Source organism: Cryptotermes secundus, unplaced genomic scaffold, assembly GCF_002891405.2.
Source record: "Cryptotermes secundus unplaced genomic scaffold, Csec_1.0 scaffold899, whole genome shotgun sequence".
Classification (NCBI taxonomy): domain Eukaryota; kingdom Metazoa; phylum Arthropoda; class Insecta; order Blattodea; family Kalotermitidae; genus Cryptotermes; species Cryptotermes secundus.
In genome coordinates this window covers 105,914-129,344 of record NW_019731283.1, presented here as the reverse complement: position 1 = coordinate 129,344, position 23,431 = coordinate 105,914, and the positions used below count along the sequence as shown (strand labels likewise).

Below are 23,431 nucleotides of genomic sequence, written 5' to 3'. Positions count from 1 at the left end.
TCCTTGTATTTCCTGTATGTGGCGTTGAGTTCGATCTGCTAAACCTTTGCTTCATTCCAACGAATTTTGTGGTCTTCTTCATATGCATGTTGGGCCAATTTAGATTTTTCCAGCAAACTCTCTGTCATATTATATTTGTGCTCCTTAATGCGTACTTCTAGTGGTCTGCTAGTTTCACCAATGTAACATCTGCCGTAGTCACAATGGATGCTATACACGCACTGTTTTGTTTTCTGGGCATCTCTAACGGGTGCAGTTTTAATTAATGGCCCCCCCCCCGGAGCGTATGTTCGGTTTAAAAATTGTTCTAAGCTGAAAACGGTTTCCGATGCGTCTGAATTTCTCGGCGTTACCCTTGACATACGGAATGACTACAGTGCCCCGGTATGTTCTGTCTGAAGGGGGATGATTTCTTGTCAATGGCTTCAATACAGAGTAGACGAATTCTTTAGGATATTCACTGAGCATCAGGTCATGTCTTACGTTTCTGATTTTGACATATGACCTTCGCTTTGTTGACCAAACTATGAACAACTCCCATTTTTACGTGGTGTGGGTGATTGGACTTGAAGCGAAGATAACGACCGATATGGGTAGGCTTTCGGTACACTTTGGTGGTCAGTTTTGGACCCGGTTTCATAACCAAAACTTCCAAGAATGGAAGTGCATTGTTAACTTCAACTTCCATAGTGAATTTGATGGTAGGCCTGATGTTGTTAATATGTTGAAGAAATTCCTGTAGCTTTTTCGGTCCATATGGCCATATCACAAACGTGTCGTCGACATATCTCAGCCATTTAGCAGGCTTGTATTCAGCTGTGTCTATTGAGATAGTGAGTTTCACACTGCCATACCTTCCTCCGATGGTCAGAAATATTTTCAAGGAGCATTCTGAAGAAATAGCAAATAGATAGACTTCACCTTTCGAGTGTTTAAGCGGAATATTTAATTTTGCTTCCATTTCATGCTCACTTATTTTTAACAGTGATGATAAAAGTCCTACTGCAGAAGTAACGCGTAAAGCTCGTCAGCGGGAACAAAAGCAAAGTATGGATAAGTACTAAAGAGAACACAAAGGAAAACAATGAGAAACACACATACATACATGTACATGCACATAGTAGGCCTATGCATATGAACAAATTACGCGATACAAACAGGAATAGAATTACAGACAACACGACAAATGTGCCCTACCGTACAAAAGAAGGCCTGGGGTGTCTGAACACTGACTCTTTTTTTTATTGCTAGTGGGGTGGGACTAAGTCCCTTGTACTGCGGCCACTTCTGGCCTATTGTACCAGCCCCAGATGATAGGTGAAGGTGATTGTGGAGCAATTGGTGGAATGAAGATTGGCAGGGGAAACCGAAGTACTCGGAGAAAACCTGCCCCAGTCCCCCTTTGTCCACCACAAATCCCACATGACCATACCCGGAATCGAACCCGGGCCGCCGCGGTGGGAAGCCAGCGACTAACCGCTTGAGCTATGGCGCGGCCCTTGAACAGTGATTAAATTAAAGTTCAGACGACTTCATGGAGCGAAGTCCTTGAGAAACTAACATTGTTCAGTAATCATGTTATCAGCAATCCTTGAACCCGGTTTCGTTTTCCCATGAGTCAATTCGGAACGTCTGTTCGCTCGGCAGCTGGAGAAACGCACAACTTCAATTGCTTATCGCACTGGTGTTTCCGTCAGAACTTCAGGAAGTTTTACTTCAACCTTCGACCTCCACGATAAAAGTTATGAGCATGGTGAAACTTTCTTCTTCCCCCACTTCTCCTGAACTTTCTTTCTGCATTATTTGGGCTATCGGTACCACGGATTACTTACATGAGCTGGTGCTCATTGGGGGTCTTCTGGGCACCAACGTTTTGGACAGACATATAGGCTCCGTCTGCCATTCTGAATATGAAGGTTTTGAACCCCCCCCCAAAAAAAAAAACTCCTATTCCGCAAGCGAACTATACCGACCGAGAGACCGCCGCATGTCAGCGAAGTTAGTGCCGACTTTAGCAGATAGATAGTGTCGCATAGTCAACGCAACGGATCCCCACGGCCTTTAATTTCGGTTTTCTAGACCGGAGTCGCTGTTTCCTTGAAATAGCTCCTCAATTATCCTCACGAGGCTGAGTGGGCCCCGTTTCAGACCCACTACTTCTCAGAAAATCTGGTAGCGACGGGAATCGAACTCTGACCACTAGACCACAGAGGCGGTGAGTTTAGCGAATTTAGTACCAACTTGCCAAAATATACGGTGTCATAATCCAGAAGGTAGCAGTGTGAAACTTTACCGCCGTCAGGCCGTACGTAGATTGTTACACAGCTGTTGCAATGTTTGCTTCTTATTTGCAAGTACTGTGACGCAGAGCAAATAGAAGCGTCACTGACCCGTAGCAGCTAATGAGGAAATGACCTCTTTGCCCGTAGAGTACTTGAACACCACAAACAAGTTAGGCATACAACCAGATTTAAGATCTTGCCGAGTTTACTTCCATTCTGTTTTCTATACATTGAATGAACTCTGTCGATAAGCCTTCCAATTATGTTCAGTGACAGAAACTCCTTGAATATTTCAGAACTTTTTTTTATTTATTTTTTGCTAGTGGGGTGGGAGTAAGTCCCTTGTACTGCGGCCACATCTGGCCTATTGTACCAGCCCCAGATGATAGGTGAGGGTGATTGTGGAGCAATTGGTGGAAGGAAGATTGGTAGGGGAAACCGAAGTACTTGGAGAAAACCTGCCCCAGCGCCACTTTGTCCACCAAAAATCCCACTTGACCAGACCCGCGATCGAACCCAGGCCGCCGCGGTGGGAAGCCAGCGGCTAACAGCTTGAGCTATGGCGCGGCCTTGTCGGCGAAGTTAGTGCCAACTTTAGCGGATATAGCATATCGCGTGGTCAGCGCAACGAATCCCCACGGCCGTTAATTTCGGGTTTCTCGACCGGAGCCGCTATTTCTTTGGCGTAGATCCTCAATTATCCTCACGAGGCTGAGTGGACCCCGTTCCAGACCCACTACCTCTCAGAAAATCTGGTAGCGCCGGGAATCGAACCATGGACCTCTGTATCTGTAGCCAAAGAATCCAGTACTTTCTTACAGTAAAAATAGAACCCAAAACATCAGAGACAATCTACAACTAACAGGATATATATATATATATATATATATAGCTAATGTTTGAAAACAGTTACACGAACTAACTTTGCCTGACATGCAGGTGTCACGTGACGCACTAATGGACTGCTCAGACTGGAAGGGGCACAATGCTTACATGAATACAGATATACATATTTTAATATTATTTGTAGGTGGATGAATATTGTCTCTGCTGAAATGTGAGAAATGAAAATGGTAATGATAAAATATTCGTTAACTGGGCATATTTATCGAATGAAGTTGATTTCCAGTCGTTTCAGTGTCTATTTGATATCGAATGAAGATGTTTCAAGCATCCTAAAACACAGAGACCTTGGACAGACAACGGTTCGTATTTCATCGGTAATGATTGTTTCATAGGATTTTCTGCATGTGCCTTGGAAAGACAGCATTTGCAATATAAATACAATAAATTACAAGCAATAGGATGCGGAGACTGAGACAAATATTTCACCATGAAGCTTAGATCGCGAATTTATTGTGTTTAAATATGATGGTCTATACATAAATTATAAATAGAATAGTTACGACGTGATATCACAGATGTTGCGCCGCTGCGCCATGTTGATCAGTAGGGCCGTGACTCACCTCTTCGCACGATCTGTAAACAATTATCGTTACTATCTGACAAGGAACGGGCAACTTTATTAACTTTATTCTCACAACAACAATATTTCTTACAAAACATCACACATACAAAGATCATACAAGACGTTATTCGCTGTTTTCTGGTATATTTACATTACGATGCGTAACTACTCCTAGGTTAAGTTGAATTGTGATTGGCATCATCATTTCAAGACCACAGAAAATCTCTGTTTTACAGTGTATGTACTTTTTTTTCTTTAATTTGCTAGTAGGGGGGGCAATCCAGCTGGGTCCGCTAAGCACGGCGGCCACTGATTGGCCTATTGTACCTGCCCCGGGTGATTATGACGATGGAGAATTTGGTGGAATCAAGATTGGTAGGGGAAACTGAAGTCTGAGAAAACCTGCCCCAGCGCCACTTTGTCCACCACAAATCCCACTTTACCAGACCCGGGATCGAACCCGGGCCGCCGAGGTGGGAAGCCAGAGATTAACCGCTTGAGCTATGGCGCGGCTTTCCCGGAGGGACTAGGAAGGGAATTTAGATACTCAAAGTCGTTGGATAGAAATTGACATACAACTGCAGTGACCAAGCAATCAGACAGTCAGGCCCATATTTCGTACTTTGAATAAATTTCATAAGCCTGTGAATGCCAATGGAATGCCTCGAAGTGGAAAAGGCAATTGCACGATCACTCCATGTTGTGTACAAACCAGAGTGTTATAACACGGATCTTCTGATCTAACATCGCGGTTTAAATTCTGGTCATTTTTTACATATATAATTTAATATCTGGTTTTAAAGCTTATTTTGATAACTTTAATTGCGTTCCGTACCTAACGCGTCAGAAAACAGTGATTTAGCAAAACAAAACAAAAGCAGGCTTTGCAGAAAAGCCTATGACTCACTCATGGAGCTGAGCCCTTCTTGAGAAGCCGCCAATTGTGCAGCTACTCAAGAACTCTCCCAGAATTTTATGGAACCCGAAGGTTCATTGCCGTGTTCACAAGAACCCTCCACTGGTCCCTATCCTGAGCTAGATCAATCCAATTCATTCTATCCCATTCTATCTCTCTAAGATCCATTTTAACATTGTCCACCCACCTACGCCTTGGTCTTCCCAGTGGTCTCTTTCCTTCTGGCTTTCCCACCATTATCCTATATGCATTCCTCTTTTCCCTCATTCGTGCTACATTCCACGCCAATTTCATTCTCCTTGACTTGATGATTCTGATTATACTTGGAGAAGAGTACAATTTATGAAGCATAGACAAGCCTATGACAGAAAGAAAAAGTAAAAGCTATCTCTTTAAAGCCGGATTTGTATGAAAAATGCAATTTTGAATTTCTGAACACTATCGTTTAACAAACAGAGGCGGGAAGACATTTTTATGAAAGCATCGGGCATCAGAGTTCGTCCTTACTCGGCTCAGTTCTCCTTTTTCTCGGTCTGACGTCATCAGGACTGAAGGAGACGGCTTCTGATTCGCTGGAGACTGTGGACCGTCTGTGACGTGGCAGTTCCTTTCCCGCAGGATCGGGATCAGTGATGCTAATCCGGGAACTCACTGCGGGCCTGAAAATGATGAAACCACAGCTCAGAAATGTTTAGTTCACGGACAGTTGGACTCTCGAAGACACGTCGTACCGCGTGTTCATATATATATATATGCATCATCTTTCCGGTCCCTTTAAGCAAGTCTTTACGTTAATTTGAAACGTCTATCCACACGGTGAATATTTAAAGTAACACGAGGTAACTTTTGTGTAACACGGCGAGTCTTCTAGACTAGTGGCAGCATGGACACATGTGACCACCCGTAACTTCCCGTGTGGCCATCATCTGTTTTCATGATTAATAATAAGTTTTGTTGGAAGCGTTCTCCAGCCTTCAGCCCGATTATCTAAACATCGTTTGAATACTGTAGGACTATATTCACTTGATTTTATGTGGGTCTGTGCTACAAGCTGCAATGCTATACCTTTATTTCTTTAGAGAAAATTACCGCAACAGATTTACGGACGAAAGATTTCTTGGGTCAGTTGTGGAAGAACGCCCAGTGAGCTCGTTCTCATTTAGTAACGCCGTGGCCTGTAGTCCTCACGCGAACTACACCGACTGAGCGACCGCCGCTTGTCAGCGAAGTTAGTGCCAACTTTAGCGAATAGAGGATGTCGCGTGGTCAGCGCAACGAATCACCACGGCCGTTATTTTTTGTTTTCTAGACCGGAGCCGCTGTTTCCATTCAAGTAGCTTTACAATTATCCTCACGAGGCTGAGTGGACCCCGTTCGAGACCCACTACTTCTCAGAACACCTGGAAGCGCCGGAATCGAACCCGGACCTCTGGATTTGTAGTCAGAAACTTTGACCACTAGACCACAGAAGCGGTCCTCATTTAGTACTCCGATGCAAAATTACAGTCATAATATTTCCATTTCGCTTTACTTTAAATTGTAAGTTACTGTACCCCAGTCAACATAACGATGGATTACTGGCTGGACGGTCGGGGTTCGTTTCCCGAGAGTGTCAAGAGATTTTTTTCTACTCCACAGCGTCCAGACCGATTCTTGGGCCCACTTAGCCTTCTATCCAGTGAGTACCGGGGTCTCTTTCCCTGGGCGTAAAGCGATCGGGGCGTGAAGCTGACCACTCACCTCCATTCAGTGCCGAGGTCAACAATGGCGAAGCTATAGCTCAACACCCCAATACGTCTTTATGGCGTGGTGCTTAATTAGTTAGCACAGGGACGACTTTTTTTTCCTTGGCACTACAGCCCCAGTGGGCCTAGGCCTACCTCCATGAACTTCTCCGTTCACTTCGGGTTTTTTAGATCTTACACATTCGGTAGGACTCCTTGGGCGGGTGATCAGCTCGTCGCAAGGCCTCTGCCTGTACACAAACACAGAGACACGCACACACACACAAACTAAACATCCATGCCCTGAGTGGGATTCGAACGCAGATCCCGGTTTCCAAGCGAGCGAAGACAGTAGATGCCTTAGACCGCTCGGCTACCGTGACCGGCCTAGGGACGACTTTACGTTTTACTTTTACTGTACTTTCTAGGATTTGCTTTACGCGTTAAAAGTTGTACGGTTTAATTTATGTGGTCTTATAGCGCGTGTCTAACTTTTAAACTTTTGCTTTTGGACAGCTGTTTTGTGCCTCGACTGCCTGAAGCGAACTGAAGCGTTATGCATCGGCCCGACTTGACGAGAGGGGGGTCTTACTGTTTCGCCTTAACATGCGCTCCTAAAATAAATTCACAGTATGCCTCCGGTGTGCTGAGATTGATTGCATCTTTAATCGGCAATCAGTAAATATCAAGGCTAACTAGGTATGGGAAACTGCACAGAACGCATTTGGAAAATCTTGCTCTCTCGGAATTACTGGGTTTTTGGACTTTGTCCATCGTCCGGCATTCTAAAGAACACAGCGTTTCGGAAACTGGATCTGTTTTCGTCCTCAGTCCGTCAGAAAGAGATAACTTCAATCACTGGACAACGTATGTCAGTATAAGTACAGCCTTTTCTATGTTAGTTTTAGGTCTGTACAGACATTACCAAAATTTCTATTGTACACTTTCCTGTTATTTCCCGTTGACAGATCGTGATCTCAGGTGTTTATATAGCTGTAGTTAACTGACAAGGATTATCCAGTGATTGAGGTCAGGTCTTTCTAACGGGCACAACAGAGTAGGTGCTTCCCTTCCCTTCAACTGAGGATGGAAACAGATCCAGTTGCCGAAACGTTGTGTACTTCAGGGTTATTTAGAGTACCAAACGATGGACAAAGTCCAAAAATCCAGCAATTCCGCGCGTTATGCACCATCGTCAGAACACTCCAGCATCTTCTTGCGTTCTCTTTCTCAAAGGATATACTGACCGTCCGGTCTCCAGATCCGCACTGACAGTGATGTCCCTGGGACGGCTGAAGTCGCACTCCAGGGTGAAGGCGGCATCACCGGGCATGATGAGCTCGTCGTCGTGTTGAACCACCACAACATTAGAGTAAACCTCGCTGTCCTGAAGAGAGATAAACAACGTCAACTGCTCCATTTCCTGCAGTTCTTCCACATGATAGTACGGCCAGCAAGAATTGCAGATAAGGCACGCAATGCGTTTATTTCCGATGAACTTCAAAATTTATATTTAGATTGCCGAACTCTGCATGACATTTGCTGTCACGTTCGTTTTCCGGTCCTGAACATAGAAGCCACATATTCCTCCGAAACATCGGTTGATTTTAATGGATTACACGCCGTTAAATCTCGGATAACATAAGTTTTTTATGTACATTAAACAGTTTTGCATAAGTGCTTAATTATACATATTAACAATAGAATATATGTAGGGGAAAGATATATAATATAAACCATCCCCCTCAAAAATTGTGATGATGATTAAAACATCAAATTTATTTTAAACAACGGGTGTATGATGTGATGATAAACCAATTTATGTTTCTTGGGTTATTATTATTAACTTAGCAACCATGCTGACTGTGAGTTCTTATAAACACTATGAAGTTATTTTAGAATGTTTAACTTCTGATAAATTAAAATGTTGTCATTCTAATTAGACTTGTCTGCTGATATATAACAGTCGAATATCTGGTTTAAAAATCCTTTTATTTGTTGCATTTTCTCCGTTTATAAATTGATTTTCACTATAGTGCTTGGAATGCCATCTATCGGAGAGTTTTGTAGTAAACATTTTCGAGAGCAGGAGCAATCGATATGGTAACGCGTCGTACACATTGCAGCGTGTATGTGTTTGGTGCTGTCCTCTCGAAGCAGAGTGTAGCTTTTCAGCAGTGTCTTATGGACTCCTTTTAGAATTGTTACTTATGTCTGTTCGAGCTGGTATAGCGCAGTTGGTATAGAGGCTGGCTACGGGAAGGACGGCCAATGATTAGGAGTACGAATCCCGGTAGGAAAAAGATTTGTCTCCTTTCCAAGTCTCCCAGAACGGTTCTTGGGCTCTCCCAATTTCCTATCCGATGGGAAATGGGGACTTTTTCTTTTGGCGTAAATCAGCCGGGGTTTGAAGCTGACCACTGACCTTTATGTAGAGCTGAGTTTAAGACTACATGGGTCTATACCGCCACTCCTCCATACTTCTTCATGGCGTAGTGTTTAATTGAGCATAGAGACACTTTTACTTTTTGCGTATGCTTGCTCTTCCATTCAGTGTTTCGCCTTCCCCGCAAGTGGTGACATTTTGGTCGTGATTAATAAATTTGTAAATTAAGATGCCGGGGCATGAAGTTAACCACTCACGTCCAGCTAGTGCCGAGGTCAAGAAAATGTGGATCTATACATCCACTCCCTCATACGCCTTCTTCCAGGTTGGGGCTCGGAAGCAAGGCTGATGATCTTGCTCTGTAAATAATTACTATCGCGAAATCAAAAGAAGAGGAAACCTAAAGCATTTGGCAGGATCTTTTAAGGAAGGCCGTGGCTCAAAAAAAGGCTGATTTGTCAATGATGATGATGAATTCGGTTATTTTGCGAATAGACTAACATCAACAGACATGAATTTGCTTCGGTACTTTGGAGTGGGGGAGGAAAGGTGATAGCACAGTCAGTATAGCGACGGGCTGGACGGCCGAGTGACAGTGGTGCAGAAGGAATATGGATTTTTCCCTTTTCCACAGCTTCCAGACCTACTCTGGGGCACAACCAGCCCCCTATCCAATGGATACCGGGCGGGGGTGGGGGCTCTTTCCCCGGTTGTAAAGCAAACGGTGCGTGAAGCTGACCACTCACCTCCTTCTAGTGCCCAGTTCAAGAATGGTGGAGCTGTACCTCCACTCCAACACATGTCTTCATGGCACAGTGCTTAGTTAATCAAGCGCGGGGATAACCTGGGTGGGGTTGAGGGGTAGGAGAGGTCTGCGCTAGCAGTACCAATGGGTGTTTCTGATTCAAGTGTGATGTGTGTATCTCGCGGACCTCACACGACCCATATCAAGGAGTGTTGTTTACTCACGAGCTTTGTTTGGCACTGTGATAGAGGGAACTTGAGAGAGAAGCTGCGGCCGGCTCGTGGGTCCAGGAAGCACGGTGGCTTCCTGTTGTGGTAGCTACCCCGTGTGTATATGACTCCGCCGAATTCCTGGTCGGTCTCCACGTCGACCTGCATGTAGTCCGCCCCGCACCTCAGCTGCACCCTGCGGTACCCTGAGTTTGATACGCCGATCTCCATCTGGGATCCCACCTCCTGTTTCCACACGTCGTCCCCTGCAGAGAAACGGCATCGTGTCATCTTTCAAGCCACTTCGAGTTTGCCCGTCTTCATTTTGACACATTTGTGGTTTCACTAAAGAATTCCAGAGGAATATTGGGTACAGGTAAAAGGTAAAGCTGTCCCACGCATTGAAGACGTCTGGGGGAATGGAGGTATAGCTCCACCGTTCTTGACCTCGGTACTAAATGGAGGCGAGTGGTCAGCTTCAAGCATAGGCCGCTTTACCCCCTTAGATTGACCCCCAGTACCCATTAGATAGGAGGTCGGGTCGGCCCCAGAGCCGGTCTAGACGCTGTGGAGTAGAAAGAAGTCTATTTCCCCTGGTGCAAACCGAACTCCGACCTTCGATCTCGTAACCCATCGCCATACCGACTGGGGGAAATGTTTCTTTTTACGAAAATGTCTACGATTTTTTCACCCTCCTCATTTTCATCTTACCTTACCTAATCATCCTCTAACCTCATTCGACACTAAAGCACCGTTATCAGTTGATAAAGCGTCATTATATAGCCTATAATGGAACTTATGAGATGTCAGAGCATTAAATATCGTTCTCGTGGCGTAGTAAAAGGTAAAGCTGTCCAGGGTTGTGCTTCAGTAATTAAGCACCATGCCATGAAGGCGTATGGGGGAGTGGATGAATAGATCCAAATTATCTTGACCCCTGCACTAGCTGGAGGTAATTGGTCAGCTTCACGCCCAAGCCGCTTTATCCCCGGGGAAAGAGCCCCCGGTACCCACTGGATAGGTTGGGTGGTCCCCAGAGCCGGTCTGGCCGACTTGGAGAAGAGAAAACTCTTGATCCTAGTGGGACTCGAACTCCGACTCCTCGATTGTCCAGCCCACAGCCAGTCGCTGTACCGACTACGCTTTCCCGGCTTCTCATGACGGGGGATCAGCCCGTCACAAGACCGCTACCTCCACAGAACAAAGCAAAGACGTTATAAACGCAGAAAAACATACTTGCCTCAAGTGGGATTCGAACCCACGGCCCCAATGTTCGAGCGGGCTAAGATAGCTTATGCCTTAGACCACGGGTTCACTGTGATCGACAGTATTAACCTAAAAGTAAGTGGGTATTAGATTTCAGAGTATAATTCTCTAAACAAAAGAGAATGTACGTGATAATGATACGGCCTGAAATAAGTATCATCACGGTAATGGGTAGATGCCGACTGTGATAAGTTTAGGTATACACAGTGTCCGGTAAGGGAATAAATTAAAATTTAAAAATAATTAACTCCGCCTGTTCCTGAATACTGGCAAATACAGAGCCTAATTGGAGCGCGGCTGGAAGGATTGGGTCAATTGAAAAAAATGCAATAACCTCATCGGGATTTGAACCCGCGACCTTCCGGCTTGTAGCATAGTACGTAAACCAACTACGCTACCGCATGTCTCCACTAATAATAATAATAATAATAATAATAATAATAATAATAATAATAATAATGTTTGCACTGCCCTGTTTGGGCCCTGGCTGTTTCCAAGGCACTGTCTTGTTTGGATTCCCGACTCTGAAATATTTTGCGGGATGAGGATATCAGCCCCAATCCCATCTTATTAGAGGACCACAGATTTTCTATCCGGGTTTATTCCCTTAGCCAAACAGTCCCGTTTTAGGGAGCCAGACACTCGGCCTTCGCCTTGCTCCCATCTGCTACACTCATGCTCTCACCATGGAACGCACCCAGGGCCACCTCGTGGAGGTAGGGAGTTCAGATTTGCTGGCAGGGCCTGATTCGCAGGAGGGAATTTCTCACAACTTAGTAAGGAGCAACTATTGGCATCAGTGCTCTGTGAGACTCATACCAGCCTTCGAACCCCCATTTATCTATACTGTAGGCTAATAACAGGCAAACGAATGATTGCAAGAAAGCAAACCTTTATAACACAGAGGAATGACAAACACTTTCTGTATCTTCAAATAAAATTTCAAAAGGACCCTTTACAAATGTGAAACTTGTATTCTGAAAGGCTTGTGTATAGATGTGTTCCACCAGAAAGGAAGAAAACTGTCAGGTCGTCATAACGAATAGGTAAATTAAGGCACACGGCATAGTGCTAAAAACAAAAGACTGTCAACTTGCCCCAGTTGTTCTGTTCTTGCTCAGGTCTACATTCCAACACCTGGCGCCATATTCCGTTATCTTGTTGTTTTTTGCTTCCGCAACTTGTGGCGCCACTTGTCTCACCGGAGGAATTCGAGCCCTGTCTTCATTGAGGTGACAAATTTATGAAGACCTATCATCAGTCGCATCAAGCAAATAAAGACATAAATCTTGCGAATGGTGGGCGGCTTATATACACCATCGTTAGGGCTCAAGTGGAGCAAGAATTCCGTGTCACGAGAGTTCTTACAGTCTATCCTATGCAGTAGAGTCACGTGGCCGAAAGGCACCGTTTTATTACTCTGGGCTGTTCACGAATTCCACAGAAATGGCTTTAAAATTTAAACTCTTGTATTCATTGCTTGTTGTAAACTCATACACAGAGGTGCATGCCAGTCATGGAGGCTCCACTGATTTTAGTGAAATGTGTGGTGTCGTGGTTTCAGCGTCTGCCTTGTAATCACGACCGGAACATTGTCGTGTTTGTTGTATTCTATTTGCATATCGCCGCTTTGCCGATGCCTCTGGAAAGCGTCATAGCTGAATCCAAGAGAGCCCCTGTTGTTGGTATCGCACATGAAAGTGAAGGAATGGTTGTAGGAGCAATACAACAGAGGACTTCGTTGTGTCAGATCGCCTTTGAGAGTTATTTGCACAAAGAGAATAAAATGAACGCATCATGGAAAGGTCATGTCTGTCCTCAGTCTTTCCAACCGCACGCGTCGTCTCCGATATGGACTTCGTTTAAATTTATCGTACTGTTGGCCTTCTGCACTAAGCGTTGCCAGAGTTATTAGTTTCCGACTCGTCAGTCCAAATCGACTCCCACATCACATGACACTACAGTTACTTTATCGAAACTTTTTCATCGTAAAGAAAAATCTACAAGTAATACAACACAAAAGATGTATCTGATAAAGATCTGGAACTTCTGCAACGTTTTTTTTAAGGACATACATGAGATATATATATTACGGAGCCTAAAAGTGGATAAAGTACATTTTTTGTTGTTGTTTATTAGAAGTATAATTTTCGCTTGCAATAAATAAGGTGAAGAAAATGTGGATCTATACATCCACTCCCCCATACGCCTTAATGGCGTAGTGTAGACTCTCCAGTCTGCCTTCAGGCCAAATATAAATGTATTAAGCTAAGACCTGTGATATTTCATCAGTCGTCGTCATGAGTCCGAAAAGTAGTTCACATACATGCTTTCTCCATGCTCACACCCATCGTTCAAGAGTTTAACGTTCTTTCAGATGAAGGATCTGAAGAATGGAGACACACACACACACACACACGGACTCACACTGTTTTAACACAGAAAGGTACTGAAGCGGTATGTCCATATGTTATCCTTTCAATAACAGCTGAGCGTATGAAACGCCAAAGAAAGCGGGAGAGAAAACGAGGGAAATTGTCATTCTTCTGAGTTCAGTTTACAAGTCAGTGCTATCCAAGGCCTGATACAACTCATTAGTCTGGGTTTCAGTTTGGAGCACTTAGAGCTAACTAATGCTTAATGCAGTATCGGGTGTTGCTTCGACCTATGCCGTGCAGCAGGTCGCCATGCAACAGCGACCATTCCGGCAGCCCAGAAGTACTTTCACCTGCGAGTAAGGATGTAGGTCATGATGTCGCTGTGCCACTAGCAGCTGGCAGCGTGGCCTGCTGTCAGGAGTAGTCGCGGCGGGTCGGACTCCTGAGGTCTAGAGGCATATGCTTGTACTTGTGCGTGTGTGACTTAGCAAATGTTTATTCAGCAAAATAATCTCTAAACATGAGGTGGTGTGGACAAGTTTAATGACGTTAGATCAATTGACGCTCTTATATGCCGTGGAACGAAATTTGAAGATCATTGTAAATGGCGAATTGAACTGAATAGGAATGCAATCGGTCATGATTTGAGCCTATCTCATGAATCATCCTAAAATGAGTAGAAATCTTCATTCAAATGTCCCGGCGCCGTGTTGAGACTAAAACAATTCCTCCCGACCGTAAATCGATCACGTTGCAACGTACCGCTGAGTTTGCCTTCTTGTTCTAATGGTCAATATTCAAAGCGTCCCACTATGATATAAAATAAAACAAATGAGAGAATCTGTCAGATAACCAACTGAAGACGGGAATAGAGCCAACTGTCGAAACGTCATATTGAATATAATTCGAACGACAGCGAGTGTCCAACATAATTGCGTATTACGGCGACGTCCTCATCGCTGTGGCTCGGGTTCGATCCCAGGTCAGATCATATGGGATTTGTGGTGGCCAAAGTGGCACTGGGGTAGGTTTTTTTTTCGGAGTATTTCGATTTCCTCTGCCAATTCTCATTCCACCGACTGCTCCACATTCATCATCATCATCTATCATCCGGGGCTGGTACAATAGGCCAATTAATGGTCGACATACCATGTGGCCTTATTCCAAGAAACTAAGAAAAAAAAAAGAAACCTCGGCGGCTTTGTAAGCCTTCCAGCTATATTCACATTAAAAGTAAATGGACGTTGAACAGTCAGGTAGCGCTCGATTTAGTTGAACTTCTGCAGGAAAGAGGTTGACCTCCGTTTCAAGAAAAGAGAATACTGTTCACATCCTTCTGCTCGTCACCTCAGCTCACGATAAAGGGCGCGGTATCCGCTCTGACGTCACAGAAATGTGAATGCCCCCCTTCAAGTGACCTTCAACGTAACATAAACGTTTCGAGACCTGACAATTTAAACTCAGGTCTTTATATTGTTTCGTAAGAATTTAATCAGGATACAGAACTGTTCAAATCATTTTACAGAATGAACACTGAAAGTTTTTCTTTATTGGTGGATCTTGTAGGACCTCAAATTCGAAGATAAGATACAAATTTTCGTACAGCTGTGTCAGCAGAACTGTAGGCAAAATTATAGTTTTGTATATTCTAATTTTTATGTTTTTTGGACAGCAGACGAGTAGCCCTCCAAATGCGAATCTTCCCTACGTACACGTTCTTACAGCACTGGGATAAAATTCAGTAGGCAAGGTGCTACTTGAAACACAAATTCTAGGCATTCTTCATGGTAAACAAAAGATTAAGACACGCAGAGTCAGTCTGTCTGTTTGTCGCTTCTTCCTACTCCGGATCTTTTGTTGGATTTGGTTGAAACTTCGTTCCTGTGACCTAACTGCAACCTTGTAAGAAAAGTATGCTTAGGGCGTTATTAAACAATTGTGACTTTATCTGTAATCCAAGGATCCAAATGTTTATATTTATCAAATCCAAAATTTGAATAAAAATATTTCTGGTAAAATTTTTAAACAGTAATTAAATTGAAATTCTGTCTCGCGTAGACTACATGTCTATACGCCATGCCTTTCCCCCCTAAAACAAATTTAATAAAACTCTTTACTTTCATGTAGGGAACGCTGGTGAAAGCAGAAAGTTTTTATCTTTAGAATCTCATTTAAAAGTGATGCACTTTCATCTTACAACATCGCCAACATTCTCATTATACTCCACTACATGCCGCGGATGCGGGCATCTGCGTGATTCTGACGTAGTCCTTTAGTAGGTTAGAGCGAACTTGTGCCAAGTACTTTACCTGCTGCAGATGCCGCCATCATGACGAGCAGGAGAGAACAGCTGACTGCGGCAATGCGAACTCCGCGGCACATCTTCCAGCACTGAGCAGGTAACGGCAACCACAGATGAGCCAGCAACAATCCGGCTCCAGCACAAATATTCCAAATAAAAGATTTTCACCTGCGTGACATTCCCACGTGAGTTAATAATGTTGTTATCGATGTTGGCGCCTCTAGTGGTCAACGTATGTAACAACAACAAAAACAAAGGACCAGCAGGTGGCTCTCCTTTCTTCAGCCGAGAAACTCAATTGATAGGGCCGGATGGGAACTGCCTACGCCTGTTTTGTATATGCGTCTATTATTCAAAATAAAAAGAAAATCTCCGTTGGTAAAGACAGTGAGGTTTAACTAACTTCATGGAGCTGAGTCCTTTGTGAGAAGCCGCCAACTGTGCAGTCACTCAAGAACTTCCAATCATTTTGTGGAAACCGAAGGTTCATTACCGTGTTCACAAGAGCCTGCACTGGTCCCTATCCTGAGCCAGATCAATCCAGTCCACATCACCTTATCCTGTCTCTTTAAGATCCATATTATATAGATAGATTTAATTAAATTAAATTAAATATAAAAATACCATATAAATATGTAGCCTGGATAGCGGAGTCGGTCCAGCGACTGGCTACAGGCTGAATGACCGAGGGGCCGGGGTTCGAGTCCTGGTAGGATCCAGAAATTTCTCTTCTCCACGTTGTTCAGACTGGCTCTGTGGTTCACACAACCTCCTGTCCAATGGGTACCTGGGGCTCTTTCCCCGGGGGTAAAGTGGCCGGTGCGTTAAGCTGACCACTCCAGCTAGTGCTGAGGTCAAGAAACTGTGAATCTATACATCCACTTCCCTAGACGCCTTCATGACTTTAGTGCTTAATTAATTAAGCACAGGGACAACTTTATCTTAATACTCATATAAATAAATCCCCACTTCCAGTGATTAGAGCAGTAAGTACTGGTAATTGAAAGAAGTGAAGTAATGAGCCATTTACTGACTCTGTTATTGGAACCCGAATATATGACCCTGAAACAAATGTTTCCTCCTCCACTACACGCGTTCGAAGGGTTCAGTAGGGTCATCTCCAAGATTTGCGTGCAGCTCTAAAAAGCGTTTGAAGTTATACGCTTAATTTTCTCTCTCTCGGGTTTTAAATAACAGCTGTCGGAAGGTTCCCTCGTGAAACTGTGTACGCTTTTCTTGATTTCAGACAGCCTATGTATATTTCAAGCCCATTCTAGCTTCTCTTGTTTACCTTCCGCGTCACTGCCATAATAACAAGTTTCTGTCTATTCCCATTTTAACGCTTGTCTTTCCCATCTGAATTTTTTTTTTACTTGGCACTAGAGCCCCAGTGGGCCTAGGCCTGTCTCCACGAACTTCTCCGTACACTTCGGTACCATCTGAAATTAATATTTTATATTCCACACAATAGGCAACAAGGGTAAAGTAAATTTGTTGTAACTGATAAAATTGAGTATCTTTGTTATAGGCTTAGTTATTGTCATTAGTTGTTGAAATTGTCAAAGTTAAATCCTATTATTACTTGCTAAAAATACCTTCCGAACGGTCACGGTAGCCCAGCGGTCTAAGGCATGTACTGTCTTCGCTCGCTTGGAAACCGGGATCGTGGGTTCGAATCCCACTCAGGGCATGGATGTTTAGTTTGTGTGTGTGCGTTTTTCTGTGTTTGCGTACAGGTAGAGGCCTTGCGACTAGCTGATCACCCGCCCAAGGGGTCCTACCGAATGTGTAAGATCTAGAAAAACCGAAGTGAACGGAGAAGTTCATGGAGGTAGGCCTAGGCCCACTGGGGCTGTAGTGCCAAGGAAAAAAAAAATTATCTACCGCGTGCCATTTTGACTGTAAAAGTAAACAAGGCATGTACTGTTTTCGCTCGCTTGGAAACCGGGACCGTGGGTTCGAATCCCATTCAGGGCATGGAGGTTTGTGTGCGTTTTTCTGTGTTTGTCTACAGGTAGAGGCCTTGCGACGAGCTGATCACCCGCCCAAGGAGTCCTACCGAATGTGTAAGATCTAGAAAAACCGAAGTGAATGGAGAAGTTCATGGAGGTAGGCCTAGGCTCACTGGGGCTGTAGTGCCAAGGGGGAAAAAATATACCTTCCAAAACATTTAGATTTGCTGGAGAGAGAGAGAGGTAATTGTTTTATTTCCGTAGGAGCAGACAGCAAACGATTATATGACGTGATGTTTTATGTGAAATTTTCGTGTCTGATAATTACCGCACTTGATATTCCATCCAGCAACCGTTGCACTTTGCATCCCGAATCTTGGCTACAGTTAACTTAGCCGGTTGTTTTACTGGTGGAGCGGTCACTGAACTGATGGTCCTGTATTTCTGTGCAAGTTTATTTTTATCTTGCTACTATGCATTTGTTCTCGTTAACTGAATGTTACGAGATTGGCACTTGCGCACTGCTGTTGCAGGAACTCTCTGCAGAATCGCGAAACGAAGAAGGTATCAGTTTAGCTGACGTAAGCCTGTCCGACGTTGATTCTTATGTTAGTGTCGCTGTATCCACAACACAGATGACTGAGGAGACGATTCAGAGATGTGGCTGTGGATGAGAGGGGAAATTATCATGGCCTATTCTAATATCCGGCCATGAATCTTTGGCAAGAACCGAAGAAAACTAAGAACTAAGAGTCACGACGCCGGTCACGGTAGCCGAGCGGTCTAAGGCATGCACTGTCTTCGCTCGCTCGGAAGCCGGGATCGTGGGTTCGAATCCCACTCAGGGCATGGGTGTTTAGTTTGTGTGTGCGCCTTTTTCTGTGTTTGTGTACATGTAGAGGCCTTGCGACGAGCTCATCACTCGCCCAAGGAGTCCTACCGTATGTGTAAGTTCTAGAAAAACCGAAATGAACGGAGTTCATGGCGGTAGGCCTAGGCCCACTGGGGCTGTAGTGCCAAGGAAAAAAAAAGTCACGACATCATGTCCTGGCTTGTATTTCAATGTCTCTGGCAAAAGGTGAAACTGGGGACCATTGTGATATACTATAACTTTCAGTAGCATCGTGTAGTGGACGCAGTATCACTGGATGCAGGCAAACTCCGGTCGTGATCAGAACAATTTAGGCGTTCTGAGATTTCAGTTATATTAATGTAGATTGTGTTATAAGCGTCATTATATCATGAAGAGGCGAATTATATATGAAATAATTACAGTGCGTATAACATTTTCAGTGCCGATCACAGTGGCCGCTCGGTCTAGGGTATGAACTGTTTTCGCTCGCTCGAAAGCTGGGATTGTGAGTTCGAATCCCACTCAAGGCATGAATGTATGTGTGCGTTGATTCTGAGTTTGTGTTGTTCTGTGTGTAAGTAATGGCCTTGCGACTGGCTGATCCCCCGTCCAAGGAGTGCTACCGACTGTGTATAAAGTAAAGTAAAAGCATCCCTGTAACAGGCCTTGGAGGCCAATAGGGTTGTGAGATGTTGAGGCTCCCACATTTCCTAGACAATCGGCTCATAAATATCGGCAAGGTTGTCAACCCTATGCGCCGGCCGCCCTTTACTCCTGGTTCTCATTTCTGTTAGAGGTTGAGCCGACCCCAGGGCCATAGTGTGGCTGGAAGGATTAGGTAAATTGAAAAAATCCAATGACCTCATAGGGACTTGAACCTGCGACCTTCCGGCTTGTAGCATAGTGCCTCAACCAACTACGCTACCGCATGCTCCTACAGACTGTGTATAGGGTTAAGAAATTGCCGGTCCAACAACAACAACAACAACAACAACAACAACAAAAACAAAAGGACAGTATAGCCACAGATACATAGAAAACAGTTTCAGTATAGTCGCGTCTTAGTGACCTTTTTTACCTTACAATAGCCGGCGTTTACAAACATTGCTAGAAGCCAGTCTGACAGCATGCGACATCTACCGGCACTTTTTCCGAACTAGATAGTCAAGAATTATTTGGAGGGAATTCCCCCCGTATTTGGTGCTGTTAGTTGCCTTCTATACTTAGCATTTGCCCATCAAAGAAGAACAGTTCTGGCCGGTTCTGACAACTAAAATGGCGGTTTTGTACTGCAGAAACTGAAACTGTCACTCATAGAGTGAATGTATTCCCTATCGTAGTGATAATCCCTATGGTTCAGTTGCCTAATGTGGATCAGCATTGAATTCCTTGGACTATTCACAGATGTAAGTACACTTGAGGAACCCGAGGTCCGGAAGATCTATGTTGGAGCTGAGGTTCTCACAGCGATGATCATGAAAAGTAAAATTTCCTGGGTTGTAAAGCCATGTACTTGGATGGAATTCCGCCGAAGTTTCGGAAGAAATAATCTCCTCCGTCATTAGGGCTGAAAAGTATTACTATCAGTAATAGGGTGTCCGTTATTAGGCAACGCATGGGTGAACACGTCTGACAACAGTATATAATATCCGTTGCTAAGCAGCGATATGTTTTCTATGGAGGTCCGTGCCGAGCCTATATAGGGAGCAGTGAGCACTGTTCGAGAAGTTTCGAGAGGAAGACGTCGATATAGGAGAGGACCAGGACACAGACCAGATCAGTGATTAGCAAAAGGAGAACCGACAGAAGTCTTCATGTGGCGTAGTTACAAGGAACATTAGTGTGTGCCTATTGTTCGCAGTTACGACATGTTATAATTATCGCGTGTGATAATTATCTGTAGTTCCGCATGGCGTACTTATCCAATAAAACAGCTCCGTCAAATCTGTAATCCGTAATTATTTATAACCAGGGCCCGGATTTTGATGACCTGAAAATATTTTAAAAATGACCTATAAAATGACCGAAAAAATCCAGAAAAATGACCTAAAATATGTCCCAAAAATGTAATATGCAGGGCCCGGATTTTGATGACCTGAAAATATTTAAAAAATGACCTATAAAATGACCGAAAAAATCCAGAAAAATGACCTAAAGGAGAAAGAGAAAGAACACTTCGCTTCCATATTATTAGCATTTCAGAAAACATATGAAGATAAATTCCCTAAAATTGCCAAAAATGACAAGAAATACCCTTAAAAGTCCAAAAATATACCAAAAAATTACCCTCAAAATGAAAAAATTACCTTAAACCTAAAAATGTCAAAAAATGACCTATAAAATTTACATTTCTGTAACCAGCAGCTCATATCCGAGATTTATATATTTAAGAGCATCGCATAGGATGCAAGGAAAAAAAGATGACATGTCATCAAAATCCGGGCCCTGTTTATAACGGATATCCGGACACGTGACAGTTTTTTGCTTTCGTAACGGTTCTATTTTTAAAGCAATGAATTTGTGTGGTCTGTACCGTGACAAACGTAACTACTGAATGAGTTGTCTGAATACGCAAATGTGGTCGAGCCTGGAGTAATTTGTTTGCTGCCATAATTCAGAGCACGTGCCAAGCTAGCTTCGAATTCTTGAAGTTATTAATAATACTTCCTGCTAACGGAGCATAAACAGTTAAGATTCCAAAGAACTTCAATCTTCCATATAAAAGCATTTATAATCATCTGAATTCCAAGCGCATTAGCCAAGTGATTACACTGCAGAATATTATAATGCGGATCTCTTTGTGAAATTTAATGAAAATCATACATCCTTTCTATACACTATTTTTATTCTTAGTGGGGGTGAGACTGAGTCCACTTGGTGCCGTGGCCATCACTGACCTATTGTACCAACTTCAGATGAGAGATAATGGTATTTATGGTGCAATTGGTGGAATGAAGTTTGTCAGGGGAAGCCGAAATTCTCAAAAAACACCTGCTCCAGTGCCACTTTGTCCACTTACCGTGGAGTGATTTGTAGTGTGGAAATAGCAACAGCCTCATAGTTATTTGTAGTTAGGACCTGTAAGTGATCAATAAATCTATTCACCAAACCAAACTGTCTATAGTCACTAATACACATGACAGTATTAATTTATTAAATAAGGGTTTAGAATGATTTCCATGACAAGTAAGATTTAATGTTCTTTTTACTGAGGTCAATGTCCTCTGGGAACAATTTTATTCCTGCTAATTGCGTTAATAACGGACCTGCAAAACTTCCTCAGGCTCTGACTTCATGGTTTATACCTGCGTTCTAATGTGAGAAGCATTTACCAAGCTTGTCTCTTCAGCTATTACACATTGCGTGCTAACTCAAAACGTTGAATAGTACTAAATGCGAATTTTTGACCATGGTTTGTTTGTAATTAAAATGGAAATAAGTGTTGCTTTCTCATATAGTCTTGTTTCCATGAGAAGAATATTTTGGGATATAGGCTGCTATACAATGTTCTGTCAAATTAATAATACTGAAGGCGAGTTCAATCCCACACAAGGCATGGATGTTCGGTGCGTATATGCGTTTATTCTGTGTTTAGGTAGAGGCCTTGCGACGAGCTAATCGCCCGTCTAAGGAGTCCTACCGTCTGTGAAATTTTCATGACACTGAGAAATCAGCCCTATGCTCCAAATTGAGAGCAAGAAGAAAAAAATAGTGCGTCCAGCCTTCTGATTCTGATGAGAGAACAGGGGTCTAATAATACGCCTATATGCAGATATCTTGTGACTAACGAAATCGATGCTGTGTATTTCCTTTTTGCTCTGCTAGTCAAGTGCTCTTTCAGTACGTTTCGTTACGCCCGAGAGTCGCTGTATAGCCTAATCTGCTTGACGTGACTGTCAGAGAAGTTGCTGGCACTGCAAGGCGGACCGATTGAATGAACGGTGTATATGACTGTATGTACTGTACCATCTGCTTTAGCATTGAAATCTCTGCATTTTACCTACAGAATGTATTCTGGCTTTCGTCTGATTTTGAGTCAAAATAATGATTATTTCCATAAACAAAATTAATCTATAGATCTCATAATGGAGACTCGATGTGCTTTCTGCGAAGTAAGAACTACGTTTCGTAAATGTGACTCATATTTACATGAGCGTCAGGCTCCACAGAAATAAAATGGGAACTTCGCTAGTTATGCAAGAGTAAGTTCGTCTCAGGAAGAATTTTTATGTCATGCTTCCTAGCTGCGGCTTTTGCAGAAATTTCATACATTTTATATATAGTCGATGGTCTGATTAGTAACGTATTGTAGCATGTAGACCCACTGCTGGGCAATGACCGCGAGATTATCGAACAACCATTACTTCGGCTTCGAAAACAAGCATGTTTCCAAGAAAACAACTGGATACAACAAAAATGGAGCAGCGTTTTCTGTGTGGTCCGTTCCGAGATATTATAAGCAGGACAATTAGTGAGAGTGTGTTGAGTTAGTGAATCAGTCAGAGGACTGCTGAAGTTCAGTTGTAGTGAGCTGTTGCTGTTAGAAGGTGGCAGCTTAGGCCGGGGACAGTTCGGGAACACACAGGAAGGGGAACGTCCACAGTTTCAAGCCGCTGCCAAGCAACGGCAGTGAAGATGTGTCTTTAAGCAGTAGTGTTTTTGATAGTGAATTGTGAAGTGTATCACGCGCTGTATCAAAGTGTCCAGTAAGTCCAATTCCCAGTCAAGAAACCGTCTATAATCACTCACACACGTGACAATAATTACCAACTAAGTCCGCGGAGCAGAGTCATTCTTAGCAAGGCAATGGCCCTTCGACAACAAAACTAATTTTCTTATCTATTATGAAACTCTAATGTTCATTACGGGTAAAACCCCATTTGCAGTCAAATAAATAATAATAATATTGGTGGAAAATCTGTATCTAAAATGAGTGAACATAAGGAAGTG

General features: G+C 43.5%; 1 protein-coding gene across 2 annotated transcripts in view; it reads right to left on the bottom strand.

Annotated features, from left to right (window-relative positions):
• LOC111866943 (uncharacterized oxidoreductase YrbE) overlaps positions 1-15,912 on the bottom strand; it is a 31,039-nt gene extending 15,127 nt beyond the window's left edge. The window contains exons 1-4 of one of the 2 annotated variants that reach the window (XM_023856330.2): positions 15,684-15,912; positions 9,746-9,996; positions 7,638-7,777; positions 5,174-5,325 (exon numbers count right to left, since the gene is read on the bottom strand). In XM_023856330.2, coding sequence (XP_023712098.1) covers positions 5,174-5,325; positions 7,638-7,777; positions 9,746-9,996; positions 15,684-15,756 — 616 coding nt within the window. In that variant the 5' untranslated portion in view covers positions 15,757-15,912. The remainder of the gene's footprint in view (positions 1-5,173; positions 5,326-7,637; positions 7,778-9,745; positions 9,997-15,683) is intronic. The other variant, XM_023856331.2, reaches the window with a different exon arrangement.
• Between the last annotated feature and the right edge of the window lie 7,519 nt (positions 15,913-23,431).